Source organism: Rhipicephalus microplus, chromosome 5 (assembly GCF_043290135.1).
Source record: "Rhipicephalus microplus isolate Deutch F79 chromosome 5, USDA_Rmic, whole genome shotgun sequence".
Lineage (NCBI taxonomy): Eukaryota > Metazoa > Arthropoda > Arachnida > Ixodida > Ixodidae > Rhipicephalus > Rhipicephalus microplus.
This window is the reverse complement of record NC_134704.1, coordinates 70,645,431-70,665,133: the sequence shown is the minus strand read 5'-3', so window position 1 is coordinate 70,665,133 and position 19,703 is coordinate 70,645,431. Positions and strand designations below refer to the sequence as shown.

Genomic DNA, 19,703 nt, shown 5'->3' with positions numbered 1-19,703 from the left:
AACACTGCAGCCCGCGGCGTTCGGCGACGATGCGTGAAATATGTAGCTACGATGACAAAAAAAATCAGCGCCCAGTGCGCTTGGTATCGCATTTTCGAGTGACAATGACGACGCGCGAAACGCTAGCCACTGTTCTGAGCAATCCTTGGCAGTGGAGGAGACAGGGGGGGGGGGGGGAGGGGGTGTTAATGAACTTGAGTGTGGGGTCTGCTCCTGATGTGTAAAATGCCCGTCCACAGTTCCGAGGAGCTAGCGAGTGATGTGGTTCATTGCTTGCGAAGAAGCACGTTGCCACGAGTGCGCTGGTGCGTCATTCCTTCCTGCAGTCTGGCCGCCAGCAAAGTTAGACCTAAAGACGACTGATGACGAGCCGTGCTCGCAGACCACGTGTCCGCTTGTGGTAATCTGATCGTGCATCTGGTTACAGCTCCTAACTAGAGGATAGTTATATCCTAAGTGAACATCGAGCCATGAACAGGTCACGAAGTAGCGACTTTCGAGAGTCATGTCTTCGCAACGCACAAGTAGCAGACGACGATCTTCCGGAGCGGGCATCGGGCCAATGGTGAGGCGAGCCGAGGAAACATGGCCGCCACAGCCAATTAGAGGCCTTGAAACGACCTTCAAACATTTGCTTTTTGTGCGCTTGTTTTTAAAGGGAGGAGCCATCTGAGGCCAGAAATTTAAACACAGAGAAATGCTCTTTCTGATGAGCCCAAGAAGCCGGCTCCCGGCTGCGCCATCGCGAAGATATAATTTGTTGAAAATCGCTGTTTTCTCGCGATTTCCAGAAAAAAGCTTGGCTACCTAGGAGGGTGAAACAAATTTTCTCGAGTACTTCTGCGCAATTTTCAGAGTAGATATTTTGGAATCAGATAAAAAAAAGGTTTGAGAAACTGGAAACTTGATTTTCGAAAAAAATTTTGCAATTTTTTGCGATGCCCCCCTTAAAAGCAAGATGTTTGTTCATAAGTGTCTTTAGGGTTGTACCTGTGTTTCATAAGACAAGAAAAAACAGAAAAACCAAAAAGTTGCATTTGAAAGACATGCTTTCAGTTCTGTAAAAAGTGGCGCCATCGACACTTGGTTTCACCTTTGCAAATGTTTCCCACCATCCTGGATCAGTATCAAAATCGGTAAACAAAGCTTCTTGCTTTCAAATTCTTTTCTCACCTCTGGGTGACTGATGCCTGAGGAAATGCAGCCTGACCGTAGGGCCCCTGTGGTGGCTGGCCAGGCATCCCAGGAGTCGGGGTGGGGCCGGGCCTGGCTGTCGGCATTTGTGCACCTGCATATCCACCAGGAGGAACCGGTTGCTGCTGTGCAGGAGGCAATGGCTGCTGCTGCTGTTGTGGTGGAGGATGTCCTGCAGAAACGCAACACCCAATGAAGCGAGACTTATAAAACATTTTACCGTAAAAGAGAAACCAATAGGCCATTTTTATAAAGCCCTGAGTACACTTCCCTGTGGTACATATTTGCCACACAAATGACAGCACCTGATACGCTTCAAATGAAAAAAAGAACCTAAATGCACGTGCCGAAGCTAATCTACCACATTATATTTTGCATTTTCCATGTCACAGCACGACATCTTAGAGAGCATCTTCTATGTCACTGCGAAGGGCATTCGAACACATCGTTTGCGGAAGTGACTACCCACCATTTGTTGGACTAATTGCATAGCAGAAAATCTAGCTTTAGAATTATGGGAAGGGTACGTTAAGGTTTATTCCTTCACACGTATCTCTCTACAGTTTCTAATTACTGCCCCAAGATAGTACCTGAGGAGTTACTGAAAAGCAACAGGTACCTTCTGCATTACTTGCCTACAACTTTCTTTAACATTGTGCAAGTGCAGTCAATAGGACGAGCAGCTCTGTCTGCTTTCCTGCATTTGTTGCAGCCATGAACACAATGTTTCATCCTTGTCAATTTATAAAAACACAGATGCACTCAGTTCACTAAAACCGTTCTGTCAAACACTCAGTCGTAAATTCACAGCATGCTAAAATAAAGAAGCACGAAAACTAATCATATAACAACACTCATTAAATTTTGTTTCTTTGAAGACTTCTGCAGCAACAGCGGATGAAAATTTGCTCGCAGTGCTGGCGAAACTAGTGACATTTTAGAAGCAAAGCTCCTTAAGCTGTGGGTCGTGCGTCCTTGATGTATGTAGTTGTAGGTAGCCACCTCTCGTTTAGCTCTTGGAATGTCCGCTCGATGACGTTACTTGTATATGATGAATATATGATGAAAAGATGCGAGATGGCGGTAGTTCGAGTGTTCACTAGATGGACGAACCAACATACAGACAAACAGGCGAACATACGGACAGATAGGCGGAGGGACGGATGGACAGACGAATGGACGCATGAACATGGCCAGCAGACGGACAGACGATTCACAGTTTACTTAAAGTACCCTCTGAAGCTTTGCCCCCCTCATCATCATTCATTCCGTGGATATGTTGTGATTTTTTTTAACATATGCAAACCCCGTGAACTTAAGATTGTTCTTAAATAGCCATACTGATTACACCTAGGTCCTTTAAGAACCTAAAATCCTTACAGTTGCTAGCACTTGGCCTGCTTTAGAGAAAGTGATTCTAGCAGGTTCAATCAAAAGGTGAAGTGATTGTCGTTATCAAGAAATAGCAGCGCTGGTTTGATTAGTCAGCCACCTGGTAGAGCTTCAAGCTCAGGAAACAAATACAGAGTGCCCCAAAGTTTGCGAAAACTTGTGCAACCACAAGGCGTTAGCAGCAAAGTGCTAGAAGCTGTGTTGTCTGCGGGTTCTCCCCATAGTGGGTGGCACTGCTTTTGCCATGCACTACTCTAGTCAACCATTCACCTCTCTGAGGGATGTGCTCTTCTCCCTTCCTTCCAGTGCAAACAGGAATAATATATGGACGAGTTAGAAAGAACAAATGAACATATGCCAAGTCCACAGACAACGGCTGTCGGCACTTGTCCTGTCAGTTCAATTTCTGAGCGGTGAAAGTTTTTCTAGGACAAAATGCTACAGAACTCATTTGTGTATTATATGTCGTTACCAACTAACACTCAGCCACGGCGCTTTTCGGATGGACGTGGAGCTTGCACCAATAAACATCATCAATCAATCATATTAATAGACAACATGTATACAACACTGTCATAAACCTACTGAACATGCAGTCCCGCCTTATGAAGAAAAAAAAATGCAAGACAACTCAAGAGAAGTACATAATAAGTACAGGCTAAAAACTAGCACACTTGGTGTAATAGGGTAAACAAAAACTTTGAAATATTCACAGACAACAACCAATTTAGTTGCCTTATTAATTTTTTAAACTGAGAAATTATAAGCAAAACCTACCGACTGTATTTAGTATGAACAGAGAATTGAGTATTGTGGGGTTAGTCATCTTCTCCAATGAAACAGCCCACTTGTTGCCTTCAGCGTAATTCAGGAACCATTTATTAATGTAACTTTAAAATGATTAGGACAACAAATGAAGAAAAATCACAGCATAGTATCAATGGAGTGAATGATGACGAGTGGGGCGAAGCATCCGTCAGTGTGTTCCTTCGTCCGTGCATGCGTCCATGCGTCGGACCGCGTTCTAGTATGCAGACGGCGCACAGGTAACACCGATGGGGCGCGAGCCTAGGAAGCCGAACACAAGCATCTTCAACGCACCCGTCACTCTGCTTCATCCATGCCCCACCAATGATCCGCCACATACGGCGACTATCCAGGTGACAGAGAGGCACTCTTTCTCCGTGTACCCAGGCACAGCCCGTGCAGCAACCAATCGGAGAGTAGCTGTACAGCTCTATCTGGAATATCCTCACTCAACTACAGTTTGTATTTTAATGAGACAGCGCCGTCTATTATACTGCTCGGGAGATACTGCCTTTTTTTCTTTCTCGTCTGTTCTTTCGGTTACGCGTGACGCATGACAAGGTTAGACTAAGAGGAGCTTCGCCCTTAAAACACTACAAAGCAAGCTTCTACGAACATTTCTGCACCAGTGCCATTACCCCTGGCCCTGGTGGACCGCATGCTGCGCACACACACGCACCTCAGACAAGTTTGCCGAACGCTTCCCTTGGTCCCTCGCCATGCCCAGTTATAAAGCATGTCCACAACTGATCGCATGCGCAGTGGTCTTCGCTGCTGATTATCACCATTGGTGCGGACGTGAGAAAAGGTCAGGATCTAACTATTATTCCGAGTGTTTCCCATACATTTCCCCTTTCCAAGTAAGGCATCGCCTCAGGGGCTCCTTTGAGGACGTCCTTGGTTTTGGTAGTTGCCCAAGCAGCAGCCTCAGTCTCAATCTTAGGCTGTGACTTGAACAGGGCACTGCTTGTCTCGTGCATCGTGCGCTTGACGAAGAGAATCTTCAAGCTCAGTTCACTGAGGTGTAGCGCTGGATGCAGTTGTCCACTGCTTCGGCGTGTACAATGTTCTGAAGTCGAAACTGAGTGCAATAAACGTCTGACCAATACACTCGACGGACTCTACCGTGCCGCGCGTGCTGAACAGCGCCTTGACATTGGCAGCTCACTTGATGTTGGCCAGCCTGCTGCTCCACAGGTTGCGCACAGGTTCATTGTCCGCAGCTGCGTTCGGCGTCGCATTAGTGCCTGCAGCCCTCATCGCAGGAGCTGCACCCCTCTTGGCCCCGGCATTGCCGCCTTTGGCGCCATCTTCCATGACCTCTGCTACAGTAGATGTTATGAAAGAATGGCTGCAGCCATTCTCAGGGCATTGTCTGGTAACCAACATCTGCTGCTGGTATGAGGTTCTCCATACCCACCTTCTCTTTCGTCACGGCGGCCTGGTCATCTTCCTTCATCACGGCCATGTTTGCACTCCAATCAATGTTACCATTGGCCTTCGTGACGAAAACCTCCTCAGCCTCATTGATGGCGTCCCCACCCTTTGTTGCAGCCAAAATGTCTCAGCTAGTCTCGTTTTCGTCGTTCCTGTCAGCCTCTCCCTTTGAATCGTACTCGTCCTGGTTAATTTCCACATCCCCAATGTCGGCATCATCCTACATAGAGACGTCGACCACCTTGGCCTCGAGCTCCTCTAGCACTGGTGTGCCCAGCTGCCCAAACTAGGAGGCAAGCCCTCTCACACCGCTGACAGTCAGAATCGCCAAACGCCTTGCTGCAAGGCAGGCTGCGGACTTGGGGTGACCCCTCAACACGCAGAATAACGCCGCTGCAAGGTAGAGGCAATCCATCATTTCAAGTGTCTTGAGAGCAGCTTCCATGTCTGCCAGAAGTAGACGGGACCTATTTCACGGTTTGCGGTTGTGGGGTTCATTGTTTACTTCAATGAAACAGGTCACTTGACTATGGGGTAACTCAGAAACCATTCTTAACGCAACACTGCACCATTATTCTTCCTTTTTCGAATCAGTGAAGTATCCACCACATGTCTGAAAGGCAGTATTCGAGTTGATGCAGTTGCTCACAACGATGCTTTTACTAATAATGACAATCGTATATGAACGATTTGTAATGGGTGCGCCTATAAAACATTATTTTGTTGAACAATTCACATGCTTTGTCACATCGCAGGATTCTATGCCTCTGCCACCTGGTATTACAAGCGTTAAGGGGGGACATGGGTCTATGGAATATCTCATCTATTTTTGAACCAAATATGATAACCGTTGGCACGCTTACTTAGTTTGTTTTCCTGATTCTAAAGATGTAGTTATTTTTCTGTGGCTTGCTTCATTATTTAATTAAATAATCAAGATAACAATCTCTATTGTTCTTACCACAATAGAAAAATAACTGCCAGTCAAAAGTTTACAAATGACATAGGAATTAACAGTAGAAAGCATAAAACACATACCATATGGAAGCACTTTTTTGATTGGGTCACTATTTCTTACATTACAGTACACTGAACTTCATAGCTCTGAGGTGGCCATGGTGTAGTCACACAAACGACCAATTTTAAAAACTAGCATCAACAAAAATTAAAATCTGCTTCCTTGGTTGTGTGCTACAAATATATAGCTTGATGCTGCAAAAAGAATTATTCTGCTATCTGTAATAGTTTTAAATATATTGCAGGAGCTGTCATGCAGGGTGTACAAAGGTGCCATTTTGAGAAAATCAGGAAAACAAAAAATTCTAACATTTTAACGGTAAAAATGTATGTACTTAGAATTACAATGTCATTACCATATATATGAATAAAGCCTAATAAGTGCAATGCTGCAAGCTGATCGAAAATTGAACAGTTACTTCTCGAATTACAGCACAATAAATTTCATTGCATGTAACCCAGAACACAGAAATTCATATCAAAATAAAAATGAAATTGGAGCCGCACAAAAACAATAGGCTGTCAGCGTTGCTTTTGTGCACATTTAACTACACTGTGCAAAAACAATTCTAGCTCCAGCTGTCCTAGGTCCACTTTTACAGAACAAGAACAAGGAAAGTGGCCAAAGTCTGTGTTTCGAGAAAAATACTGTTAAAACTTAATTTCGCCGTTTCGAGTGAAAAATATCATGGCACACATACTTTTAGTCAGTTAATATGCACCGGGCACGTAATCGGACTGATTGTTTGCATGAGCATGTAGTTTCTTCAAGCCCTGCTGAAAGTTGTCACCGTGTGCTCGTCTGCCGACAAGGCCGCTTACCAGTTCGGTGATGGTACTGACGCCGATGTGCGAGGAATGTGCATGCGTCACCCGCAGTTTGTTGAATGACACAGCAATGCTTTCCGACTCATCCAGAATGAGTTACGCCTAAATGTTGCGAACCAAACTTGTGCACTCGCTCATCAATTTCGAGGCTACATGAGGGCCGAGGTGTTAAGTTTCTTTTTCACACTTAAGAAATTTATTTCCACACTATTTGGGATGGGTCGGTTTGTTATCTGGTCAACTGTTGAGGGCCTGGTGAAAAAAGGGTGCCACTCTGCTTATTTGCTGTACGAGAAGGAGCAAAGCCAAGAAGTTTGTGTATTCTGCCTGATGGACATGGTGCAGAGGATGTAAAGTAATGATGTTCATGCAAGACTGCAGCGTTTTCGAGTGGAGACCGTGACATCGTTGTGAACACGTTGTTAAAAGCAGTCTACCTATTGCCTGTAGCCCCCTTGCACGGGCGTCAAGCACGATCACTGCGAACAGATTCATTTTCTGTTCTTCGTCAACGCGCGGCATACTCCTCTGACGACCCGTCACCACCGTCACACAGTTCACACACAAATGAGGTCGTTTCGTCAAGCAGGGGGAACCGCAACATCAGCGCATTCAGGGATACGACTGCGCTTACGTTCTGTCACTGCAAAAATTGAGATCTCTCGTAGGTTCACTTCTGCTTCTTACTTGCCGTCTTCTAACTGATCAGGCTGCAAAACATGGCTGCTTTCAGTGACGTTATTGGCAACTGACGGGCTTGTACGTGAGCTAGGCCTACACCAGTGACTTGGCAACCGTCGTTGACTGCCGCGAGTTTGTTATCCTCGTTGTCCTGAGCCATAGGAGGCTCTTTCTGAAGTTCACGGCAAAAGAACGATTGTCACACCCGCTTCACAAATTTGCGAGGTGCGGAACTTCTTGATTGCGGCAGGCAGTCGACCACACCACGACAAAATGGCGCATGTCTGTGCGCGTATCCACAGTGAAGCAGACACCGGAAATGCCACTTGGCCAATTGGATGCCTAAGTTTTATCACGTGCCCCAAACAGCCAATAGAAGCGCGCGCTGGTGCTTCTCGATGACGTGTTTTTGCTAAAAAACCAATGAGCGAGACAAACCAGCGGTGGTGGGAAATCGAAGATGAAGAACGACCCTTCTAAACGAGACCAAGATGACCACGATAGCTCGTGTGTACCAGCAACGGTTCGCCGTGAAAAAAGCGCGATTTTAGCATCTGTTTGCACTGACATTCATCTCACAGGAGTGCTATAAATTGAGTTTGTGCCGGAAATAATGACGCAAGAAGCTAGAAAGTTCTCAGATAAGTTCTAAAATATATGTACAGATTCCGAAAATGTCAGCTTCAAAAAGTCAATTTTCTCGCTATTTTCGGCCTTCTAAGACCCATGTCCCCCTTTAATTTCTTGGTAAGTAGGGCCCAGCTGTTGATAATATTGTCCTTTTAGATGTCATACATTGCGCTTTCACTCTGACCTTAATTGTTATTTGACTTTAGTGTCCCTTTAACTTGAATGAACCAAAATTAGTATGGGAAGATAAGATGATTAGACGAATACGACTCGCTGGTGATGACATCAATATTGTCACAATCCTATCGCTTATGTCGTCAAACATTTCCCACCAGACAGTGGCAGTTGCTCGCACGTGGGTATGTGCCACTGGTATGCCAATATGTGCCACAGGTGATTGACGCTTTATATCTACACAGGATCAGCAAGAACACACATGAGAAATTTTTATGTGTGAGCGTTAAGAAAAAGTGACTCAATGAATGCAAAGAATAAATTTCAGGGTCCCAGCAGAAATCAAGCCCCAGCATTCCACGTGACAATCAAGTATTCTACCAAATAGCCACACCAGATCGTGGAACTACTTTCAAATAGACCCCACCCAATGTTTGTGAAACATCGATTCTGGTTGGAGTGCTGGCTATAAAATTTTATAAATATTACATAGGTACTCCTATGATACAGACGTCACGTCGGGTTAATGTAAATAGTACTTTTCAAATAGACCCCAATGTTCGCGAAACATCAATTCTGGTTGGAGTGCTGGCTATACAATTTTATAAATATTACATAGGCCCTCCTATGATACAGCCGTCACTTCGGGTTAGCGTCAATTGTACTTGGGTGGCATCCACTGAAGTTGATTTATGTAGCAGTGTCCAGGCCTACCCTCCTTGCAAGCACTAGCACTTGATTTCCGCTTACCACATCTGGTGTGGCTAATATCCATCTTTTTGTAGGCATCGTTACGCAACTGTAAACAACTGGTTACATAAATAATATGCGGCTGTTTAACGTATGTCTATGTATGCACTTGTACATATCTTTGGCGCCACTTCGTGGCATTTCGCACGATAAATATATTACTACACAGTCACCTTGCATGTGCATTCTTCGCAAAACATCGATGCCCAAAGTACATGGGGTCTGCAGAATTTTTTTCTATGAAGTACTGTCAAGCAATAGCATGGTTCTGTAATGGAACACCCGCTTGCTGTGCCAAAGGCCTGGGTTCAACTTTTACTTACACTGAAGATTTATATTATTTATTTTAGCATTTGCATATTTCACAATTGTTCAGTCATGGATAAGCTGATTTTTTACTCACAACCAATGACACTAATGCCAGAGTTAGTGCAAGATGAGCTATTCAATGTTATTGTGCGAGAACTTCACATTAACATACTAAAAAAAAATTGCTGACAACCTGTTTTCACAATAAAAACATATGCGTAAGTGTCCACTCCTAAGAAAATGTAAATGAGCAGAGAAAATAAACATACGCTGCCTCAAGCACAGGAAGCAACCCAGCAGCCCCATAATTCACCCGGAAGTTTCCCCGTAACATAACATTCACCATCTACCAACCTTGAGGTGTGTAAGGCTGCTGAGCTCCTGGTTGACCTATGTATCCAACTCCGGGCTGCGCAGTGTGCTGAGGGTAGTGATGTTGCTGCTGTTGCTGATGCATCTGCTGCTGTTGCATCGCGTGAAGTTGCTGCTGCTGCTGCTGCTGCAGTTGGAGCTTCTGCTGAGAGGCCGCGGCCGAATCTAGGCTCGAGATGCTGTCAGGAGTGCCTACCCGGCCGTTTTCACCTGGCACAAAAGCACAGTTGAGGAATCCTGTACACACTGTTTCAAGCAACTACTGTCATCACTCACGCTAACAAAGTCAAAAATATTGAAAGGAATGCCCTAATGATTACTCATTGTCTTGGGCAGTTTCCATTCTCTTTTCAACTGTGGGACTTCACTCAGTATACGCTCCTTTTAATTTCTACCAGAGTACTGAGATTCTAAATGCCGGGGCCCGTACTCTGAAACGCTCCTTACCGCAGACTGCTTCCTTATCTTACATGAGAAGCCCTTCATGCCTCCTTTTCTTAAAGGAGCCCTGAAACACTTTCAGTAAGCATGGAATGAATTCACTGGAAGAGCTTTATGCCCTACGAATTCTACACCGCCAAAAATTTCAAGAATCCATCTAGTGCGAGTGAAGTAACAAAGATTTGTCCCATGCTGCAATTGCATTCTCTCTTCTCTCCTCCTGACGAAAGCGCTCGAAGCTAAGCATGGAGGGATGGCAACGACAAAGAAACTACGTCATCCGCGCCTCGTGAGCTTGAGCACTTTTTTCTTTTTTTCGAGTGTGCGGTTTTTTCAGTGTGATCCCGCGCGCAGCGTAAGTCGTGGCCTCCCATGGCGATCTCTGTAACAACCAAGCGCACCATGTTCAAATCAGTCAATGGCTGATAAATGGGCTCCCTACGTGCGATTTTGAAGCGTCTTCTGTCATTAGTCGAGAGAAGAGAAAGCCATTTTCAGCTGACTAATAATTTATTGTGAATTCCAGGCAACGTGCTGCGCTATAATATTTGGCTCGCATGTTGTCGGGAGCCTCTACTACCAATCGGCAGCGTTTTCTGACCATGCCCAAAAAGTGTTGCAGAGCCCCTTTAAAAAAAGCATTGTCTACGGTCCTTCGCTGTTTTTTTTTGTGTGTGTGCGTGTCACAATAAAAAGCGCACCATATGAAGTGCTTAACGTTGCAGCGGTTTCTATGGAAAGTAAGTGGAAATCATTAAAATAGAATTTTTCGATCTGCACTTTCTCTCCCATCGGTGTGATGAATCCCCACAACACTGGTCGGTGAAGGTATTGACACTTGTACTGCTGGTGAAACTCCAAAATGACACCACATGTGGTTTTTGCAGGCTTCATCAAGTTTTGTTCATTAATAAAAAATACCTTAGTGGTAATTTAAGGCGCACACACATTTTTTTCTTGTTTTCATGAGCAGCGGCGAACGCCATGCTCGCGTTTTCTCGCTGTTTCCAGGCAGGCATGCATGCAAGCGAATACATTGCCGGCAGCACCACCAAGCACTAATTTGAACGTGCAAGAGAAAAAAAGCAAAATTTGCTCTCTGGCAGAACCTAAAGCTACCTCCAGTGCGTAAAATACAATATCACGTTATACATGTTTGTTTTTAAGCGAAAAAAAAAAATAGCAGCATATCCACAAAATTAATGATGATGAGTGGGGCAAAGTGCTGGAGGGTTTTATCGCTAAACCGTGAACCATCCACGAATATCACCCACTACATCATCAAAGATGTGACAAACACTGTATATATTTATACAAGAAATATCACTATTTGTAAGTGGTAGCTATACGTCGCTTCCGTTTCACCTTCATTATAATGGCTTTATGGTCGGTGAAGTAATGGATTGATAATGGGGCGTAGTGAAATGTTTCCAAGGACGTAGCAGTGGGCAGTTTGCAAAGGTGGAACTATAGGCGGTCATGTAAAAACAAGGAATGGACCCAGTGGGACAATCTATGGTTCTTTAACGCGCACCTGCAAACAAGTACACGACCATCTTGCATTTCATAATGACTACTTCTCAAAAGTATTTGCTTTATGGTCGATGAAGTGGTGGATCAGTGATGGGGCGTAGTGGGATGTTTGCAAGGACGAAGCAGTGGGCAGTTGGCAAATGTGGAACTGTAAGCAGGTGGTCACGTACATATATACATACACACAAGGGATGGACAGACCCGCGCCTTTAGGAGTTTCGCCCCTAATAAGTCTACCTGCGAGGATTTCTTGTCCTATCAGTAGATTGAACTGGCGTCACCCTACCGCATCGCCGTAGGGTGACGCCAGTAATTTTTTGTCGACCTTCAACATGGCTCGGGCTTCCTACACCAACACATTAAAATGGTCCTGCCAACTTAGGTTGAACGCACCATATTTCAGGCAAAGGCACTTGCCTGTATCACAATAGATTACTAACTGCAGTGGCGGAGATAATCTGCAAAATATGAAAGGAGGGGTTCCTTCGCATACATTGTAGCGCACGCGGCAGCACCGTAGGTTCGCTAAGACCAATGCAATTTCTCCTACCTGGACAACTCTGCACCTGCATCATGGTCATGTGAAGAATGTCCACGCATAATAAGTCATTTTTAGGCTAATCCAAGTGAGAGCTGTTACTCCTGGAAGATGCCCTACAAACGGTTGGCGACGAGAGGACCTTCTCTAATTACCATTCCGCATTTCTAGTCTCTTCCTTCTTCTCTATTCCGGAATATGCCTTGTTCTATTCGTGCAACACCATCCTAACGAAAAATTCACACAGTCGAAAACAGGCATTCGAAACCACACCTAGCAAACAATCCTTCAACCATGACACGGATACAGTTACAGTTAGCTTGTACAGATGTACAAAGTATCGATCGAAAATAAGAAATTGGACATGGTGTTGCTGAAAAAGTACAACATAGAATGAAGGATGCCCAGGCACTATAACTTGAGGGAGCACCATGGAAGGTTTCAGTGAGAAAGCCTTACTAAAGAGAATCTCAGAATATGCTCCTTTCATATAAGGCCTCCTCAAACAGTAAAGGCCCACTGAGGCAAGGAGCATTCCAGACAGTGGGCCTTAACACTACAAGCTGATGCTTTCAGAACAGTCTCCTCTTTGCTGTTTTCTATCTGATAACGCAATACATCAGCTAGTTTTGAAAAATATGAAAGCTTGAAAATCTCTCGAACAGGGTGTGTCCCTGGAGCAAACATTTCGACAAGTGGACTAGTTTTTGTCAAGGCCGCAAAGTCAAAGGTTGCTGCCTTCGCCAAGGTTTCTGTACTGACGGAGACAAGTCCGCATGTACAACAATGCTGACTCCAGAAACACCCTATGTTTAAGGACTTGCAATCCATACATCTAGATTCGTTATAGCGTCTAGCTGCCTATAGGAGGCCAAAATCATTTTTGGTGAGCATGGACTATGAGACAAAAAAAAACACATGCCTCTTAGTAACATGGTAAGGCTGCTGCCTATCCCACCCATCTGACTGCTGTGTCAATGGCTTGTGAACCTTTACAATAAACAGCTTGGTAAAGCCCAATGGAAGCATGCACTGATAGCAATTAATGATGGATATTCAATATCGGCTAAGTGTACTTGCTGTGAGAATAGTTGGAGTAACTTTCCCACACTGAAAATGAAAGGCGCAAGAAAAATGAACGAAAACGAGTGTAACGACATGGTGCGAGGTCTTTCACTAGGCTGTACTTGTTACACACCTTTGGGTTTTATCTGTGCACTGGGCTCGTCACCCCCCGCCTGCTTGGAAGCGAGCGGGTCAAACTCCTTCGGCGCTACAGCATTTGTGGATTTCTGTGGGGCACTTCCTGAAAGGCAAGGTTTAGGTTTATTCAAACATCAGCCCTTATTAATATGCAGACAGCGGTAACATCAATAGATGCCATTCCGACTAACCCGCGCTGTCCTCTGGTTCCGAGTTGTTGGAGACAAAGTGTCGGGGCTCGAATCTGTCCAGCAGACGGTTTACAACATTCCTAATTTCCTGCAGCTCCTTCCTGAGGTGCTTAATTTCATCCTGTTCCAATGGAACTGGTTGTTGGTTCACTGCAACAAAAGCAACCTTTCAAATGGCCCGCCAAGCAACCAAATATTGGGCATACTAACCGAATATTGTTAGCTTCAGTATTCGGCTGCACTGGATCGCAAAAGACAAATCCGAGCTGTCGAAAATGGTGATCAGGTCACCATCTGCAAAGCCACAACCAAAAACCAATTAATGATTGAGACGGTAGTGCAAAGAATCATATAGACAGCGAGCAAAAGATCGATATGGGACACAGCGTTAACTCAGTTTTTATTGTACGTGATCACATATACATACACGACAGCACTAAAAGAACAAGGGAGGGGGCTGACAAGCCAAAAATAGTATTTCCTTCTCTCATAAACAGGCTGAGATGATTTTTGTTGCCTAATTTAATATACACCACTTCAACAATTTTCCTCGTTGGCTGGTCAGAACTTTTGGCCAGAGAATGCGCATGAGTGAAAAGGGCTTGTAAACCGCACTGTACACAATGCACGATGAGATGACAAGGCTTTCAAAAGCCAGTGTTGGCAAGCGCCGGCAAGACACACCCACCGACGAGAAGCGACACACTTGGACTCACCTTCGTCCTTGTACTTCACCGTGACCTCGTCGTTAGAGGAAAGCTTGCCTCGGAACACTCGCTGCATCATCAGAATCAGCTCATCGTAGGTAATGTCTTCGTTGTGGATCGGAATGCGGCGTATGTCGTCGCCCAGCTGCGCCTTGATGATCAGTTTGCCGCTCAAATCCAACTGAGCAAACGTGCTCGTTTCCTCATTCGCGGAGGAGTGAAAGGTGTTCATCGTGCTGCAAGGAATACAACGACGATAGAGAAGTCACGGGTACAGCCATCAGATAGCGTCGCAACGTGTAAACATTCCAGTGCAATGACACCTCCCGGTCGTAGCACTGTAAGGACGCAGTGAAGGCTGAGAGCACCGACGTGTCATTACAGAAAAGACAGAAGGTAGTAAGAAATACGGGTAAAATGTGCGACGTCAACGGCAACCGACTTACTGTAAAGCCCGTAGTTTTCTTTCAGTTAGCTGCAGAGCAGCTGACGTACTAATTGACGTTACAGTAACTCAATGCGAGTGAAACTAAATTAAACGCACTTTAGAGAGGAAACAAACTCGAACATCGAGTTGAGACACACAGTAATCGTCCGGCAGATGCTTAATTTTAAGGGAAAAAGTTGCTTTCTTACCCGGGCGATTTGGCATAAACAGTAGCTTCCAACTCTTCCTCTTTGACGACACCGACGACACGACGGCTTTGTCAGCCCACAGTGTTGCTAGTGGAAAAACACGATCGCGCTAACATTTGCCCCTGAATGGTGAGTAATTATCTGAAATGGATTTTTCGAGTGGTGCAGTTACTGTGATTATTAAGAAATAAAAACTTGAAACTTATAATTTATTATTTTTTGTAAACAAGAACAAAATATTTGTCGCACGCTTGATTCTATCAACCAACCTGGCTTTTTGAAGGACTTTGGCAGTATGATGCGCAAGATGTGCGGCTTGAAGCATGTTCTCGGCGGTTGAAAATTATAATATATTTTGAGGTCTATTCAAGCAGTACTTAAGCAAGTTTTAAAAATCCTCACTGGGTTTCTAATGGTACAGATCTTTAGACATATCAAGACTCCATGCGCTTTTTTTTCCACAGGGATCCTCCTAGTGTCGTGACCACACAGCCACATTTACACACATCACTTACGAATGTACGCACTACAGTGTTCTAAATATTCTAGTACACTGCAGTACACATAGAGCAGCCATCCCATAAAGTATCTATATGTTGGTGCGTGCACGACGAACGCTCACAGCGTGGTCTTGGGACTGGGAGTCACGGCTTTCCGAGCCGGCACTGGGGAGCTGGTTACTGGTGGCCTAGGTCGGCGAGCCGCCGCAGCCAGTGGGGCTTTACAAGAGGGCCCCACCCTGAATTAACATAGATTTTCACTTAGTAATAAAGTTTATTCTTTCTCTACTTAATGATTACAAATATATAGTTGTCTCATGCATCAATATGGTATCTTCACTGCCATGTTGTTAGATTATTGCGATGCGATAGTCAAGGTAATTTAAAAATGGACAATGCTCTTATCCCAGACAACGCTCCGACAACCTGAGGTTGTCCTGAGGATGACCTACACCGTACGAAAGTATGACCTGAGGAAGCCCTCAAATGAACCTCAAGTGGTCCTAAACCAGTCCGTTTGTCCGGCCTCAGATCGTCCTCAGGGCATCCAGAAAAGAGCACATTATGATGAGTCTAGTACTTTTTGAGGACGAAGCATACAAGACCTAGGCACTCATCAGACCTTACGAAAAGTTGCTCTAATTCTTCTTTTGGAGCGCTGAAATGACAACTGATCAATCAAAAGTGCCTGAACATGCACACTCTTTAAAGCACTGCCTGTGAGGTTTCAGTAACAATTTCTTCAAGTATAGCAATAAAAACAGCAATGCACAGAAAACATGTTTATTTTCAGGAATGAAACTTGGCAGTTTTCACTAGATGAGACTTCTTGCCCTGTGCCTTCAGAGGTCTTCATCCGATGGGCTTGACAACGCGACACTTTGAAGACATTCTGTAGTAATAGAAAGCAGCATATCTTGAAGCACAAGTGAATTTAGAGTATCAATAAGAATATTAAGACAATAACAGCATGCCAGATTTGAAAGCATAAAATGAAAATTATATTACCATAATGTGCAGGTACGAACTAGCCATTATATAATGGTGAAAATGATTTATATAGTTCATGCTTGCATACACATCAAAATTCGAGTAAGGCAAGAAAATTATTTAAACTATAACAGCAAAAGTATCATATGTTATGATAGCTTCAACAGCACAGATAATAAAACTCACCCTCATGGTGAGTGCGAGAAGTTCTTAAGCGCTGCTTCTGGAGCTTTTCCCCAGCATGCCGAAGCCACACTTTAATCACACACTCGATGTCATTTTTTTTGTTTCCGGAAAATTTCGCCTCACGGCCTCTGAAAAAGTACAAAGTTCATAAAACAGGAATTACACAAACATAATACATTAATATAATGCTACATAGGTTGTTTGAAGAAGTACCTCTAGTCAGCATGATCGACATTTTGATAGGTGGGCACATCATCATTAAAGGTCCTTGCCATCCTTCCCCATGTTAATTTCAAGAGTACTGACATTGACACTATGTGTTGCATTACAAGAAGAACACCACGAAGAAGACATCATTGTAACTTTTTTGAAACCTAGCATGCAAAGAATGATGAGGCGCCTTTGACGAAAATACGTCCATGTATGAAAATGTTGACCAGCTTGTCTTAGGTACTTATTCCTGTTTAGAGATCCTCAGTGATCACTATGAGCTTCCATCTGTTAGTTTTCATCTGTACATAAGATTTCCACTACAGTTAAGAATGCCTAGTAGTGCTACCTGATAATAACTTCTGCAAGTAGTGAATGCTTGCGTATGTGTGCCATGCAAGTATACTAGTGTGCTTGAAGAAGCTGCAGGGTTTCTTACTGACAACAGATATTTCATGCTAAAAATTTTCCACGTTTAAGCACATAATTTTAATTAGCAAGCATCCTAAAAAATTTAATGCTTTCATGAAAAGATTGTTCTTTTGCTATTGACTTCAAATGAAAGATAATGTGGATAACAGACTTAGAAATGTCTGTACTCAAACACGGCTCTTGCAGCACATGGTGTTGTGAAACAAATTACTCACTGCAAATGACATCTGTGACACCTAGATCCACAAACTTCCTTTTGCCTTTTTGGCCTGCCCAGCTGAACTGCACAGCAACCTCAAGGCTTAGCAGAAGCTCCAGCATCCTCCTGGCTGCTGCCCCAAAAGTTGAGCCACCAAGGCCAGCAAGCTGCTGTATCTGTAAAGTTTTGAGGTCATTATTTTTTTTAGAAGAGTAGCTTAATGCAGTGACTAGAAAAAAAAATTATAGAAAAATATAATGAATGACGTACAAGCTTTAGCTTAATGTTGCCATCAGCAGCAAGTCTCCCCTCAAGACTTAGAAATTGGTCAATATCCTTGACCGGTGTCAAAACCACATCATCATTTGTCTCATCTTGAAGCCTCACTGTTGTGTTGAAAAGGTGCTGCTGCATGGCATCAACCTGTCGTCCCAGCTGCTCTAGCCTCATCAGGATAGTTTGCGAAATTCGCATGAGTTGACGCACGTATTCTGTAAAGACGTGTTCATGAAGTAATAGCGCTGAATTGGCCGAAATGATGGTATTTCCCGCCGGCCAGCTGCAACACTTCCAGGCACTTCTTGGGCGTCTGTAACAATGCCCTTGCAGTTGAAGGGAGCGCGCTGAAGCATTCGTGGGACTGTAGTACTCTCAAGAGCGATGTAACTGAAGTGTGCGATGCGCGAGATTGTAAGGCCCACGCTTGCAGTCTCTCACGAAAGGCCAGCAAGCTGTCCACACTGCCGCGTTCACAAACTTGCTCTTCGTTACTCCCAGTCGGTGCCAATTCGAAAGAATCCCTCTGCCTCACCTGCGAGGTCGCCGAAGTCGAAGCCGCAGCGCTGCTGTCATGGAAGGCACGCCGTTCGAAGTCTGTGTGATCGTGAGGCACAGAAACACTGCAGCCGCTGGGGTAGCACGCGTCGCCAGAAATCAAAACGTGTCCTTGGGGCACATCCGTTTCTGGAACGATCGAGGAGTGTGCCGAAGGCCGTTCTCTGTCATGAACACAAAGGCGACGATGGCCGTCTTCGAGGTCGACCGCACAAGCCTCGGAGGGCAAGTCGCTCTCTCTTTCGGCGTTGCGGGAATCTCGGTCAACGTACCGCGTGTCATTTATGACATCGGCCTCACTGTCAATAAGCTGAAAACTAGCATTGACGCGCCGATTAATTTCACGCCGAAATTTGCGATCCGCGCTCTCAGCCATCTTGAACAGCACAGAGCACAGTAGAATGGTGGCTAGACCAAAGAACACCCACCACCAGAACACGTTGTTAGGCTAGTCAGTTGGTTTGTACATACATACATGAATAAGCAGTAAAGATATACAGCGCGAGGCTGAAAATCAACTGTCCTCTCTTTTTTTATTTATTTACCTTTGCGGCTTACAACTTCAATATGAAAATTTAACAGAAGACACTCACCTGGCATGCTTACGATTCTTTGAGGGCTTCTGCGAGAAGCTTCCTCTATGGCGAGAAGTGTTGTATTGGAATGTTGACTCGACCAATGACTCGACTTGACTTACTGCAGGCCCATAATGATGATGATGATAGTTGCGTCACTTTAAAATGGGTAAACAGTGTCGTAGACATCCAGATTTAAAAGCACCTTGACTGCGCATGGTGACCGCATTAAGGTACTGCTTTTTTTTTGTTAGCACCACCACAACTTCAGTCGCCCATTCGTTTTCCCACAGCGTTCTAGTTCCAATGCTGCTCTATTCACGATAACCTAGGCCAGCCCAGTCGTCAGCATGGTCAGTTGTCGTCTGCTCGATGGGACCGTGCGGCATTGCAACACTGGACACTCGAGAATAACGTGCTCGCTATTCACAGTTTTCACGCCTGCATTCATTTTGGAGCCGACACCGTTTATACTCGCACCAAACTTGGTCTGCCGCACGTGCGTTCATTGGGGAAACGGGTCAGACCACAGTCAGTGCGATATAATTCCGTATGCACGTCGGCGGTAGATCACGACCAACGAAAACGTGCAGGCAGAAAGTTTGGCCTACGATCACTTACAAAGTAAATAAATAAATAATAAATAAAAGAACACGTCTTTCTCGTGTTGGCTTGAAGTGCTTCCTCGTGTAACTATCTCATTTTAATGATCGAGAAGTACTTTACTATTATGACTCGAAAGTAGGCATACGAAATCCCGTGGACTTATTCGTTAACAGCCAGAAAATTAACCAAACACGAATTGCGAAAGCTGCATGCACCTACGAAACATGCATATCCTCAAAACGTCCTCGAGCAGACGATATCAGGACAATTCTTCGTCCTTAAAAAGGTCTCAAAGGGGCATTTTGGGGATAATCCTGCAAGTGTCGACTAG

At 44.6% G+C, this 19,703-nt stretch overlaps 2 protein-coding genes across 2 annotated transcripts in view; both read right to left on the bottom strand.

The window, feature by feature from the left end:
• LOC119174439 (uncharacterized) overlaps positions 1 to 14,980 on the bottom strand; it is a 34,225-nt gene extending 19,245 nt beyond the window's left edge. The window contains exons 1-7 of the mRNA XM_037425332.2: positions 14,841 to 14,980; positions 14,214 to 14,440; positions 13,708 to 13,791; positions 13,498 to 13,647; positions 13,302 to 13,409; positions 9,574 to 9,801; positions 1,174 to 1,366 (exon numbers count right to left, since the gene is read on the bottom strand). Of these exons, the coding sequence (XP_037281229.2) occupies positions 1,174 to 1,366; positions 9,574 to 9,801; positions 13,302 to 13,409; positions 13,498 to 13,647; positions 13,708 to 13,791; positions 14,214 to 14,436 (986 nt within the window). The 5' untranslated portion in view covers positions 14,437 to 14,440; positions 14,841 to 14,980. The remainder of the gene's footprint in view (positions 1 to 1,173; positions 1,367 to 9,573; positions 9,802 to 13,301; positions 13,410 to 13,497; positions 13,648 to 13,707; positions 13,792 to 14,213; positions 14,441 to 14,840) is intronic.
• A 1,127-nt stretch (positions 14,981 to 16,107) lies between these two features.
• Positions 16,108 to 18,888, bottom strand: LOC119180429 (uncharacterized). Its single transcript, XM_075895656.1, has 5 exons — positions 18,785 to 18,888; positions 17,628 to 17,848; positions 17,374 to 17,533; positions 16,517 to 16,644; positions 16,108 to 16,232 (listed from the first exon to the last, which is right to left on the bottom strand). Exons 1-4 carry the CDS (start codon positions 18,789 to 18,791, stop codon positions 16,592 to 16,594), a joined length of 441 nt encoding a protein of 146 aa, XP_075751771.1. The 5' UTR covers positions 18,792 to 18,888; the 3' UTR covers positions 16,108 to 16,232; positions 16,517 to 16,591.
• Between the last annotated feature and the right edge of the window lie 815 nt (positions 18,889 to 19,703).

Excerpts from the sequence above, each read along its gene's own strand:
- LOC119180429 (XM_075895656.1), bottom strand. Across the intron at positions 17,534-17,627 it reads GCAACATTAAGCTAAAGCTT|ATACAGCAGCTTGCTGGCCT; the intron begins GTACGTCATTCA and ends AAAACTTTACAG. Across the intron at positions 16,645-17,373 it reads TGTCACAGATGTCATTTGCA|AGGCCGTGAGGCGAAATTTT; the intron begins GTGAGTAATTTG and ends GTACTTTTTCAG.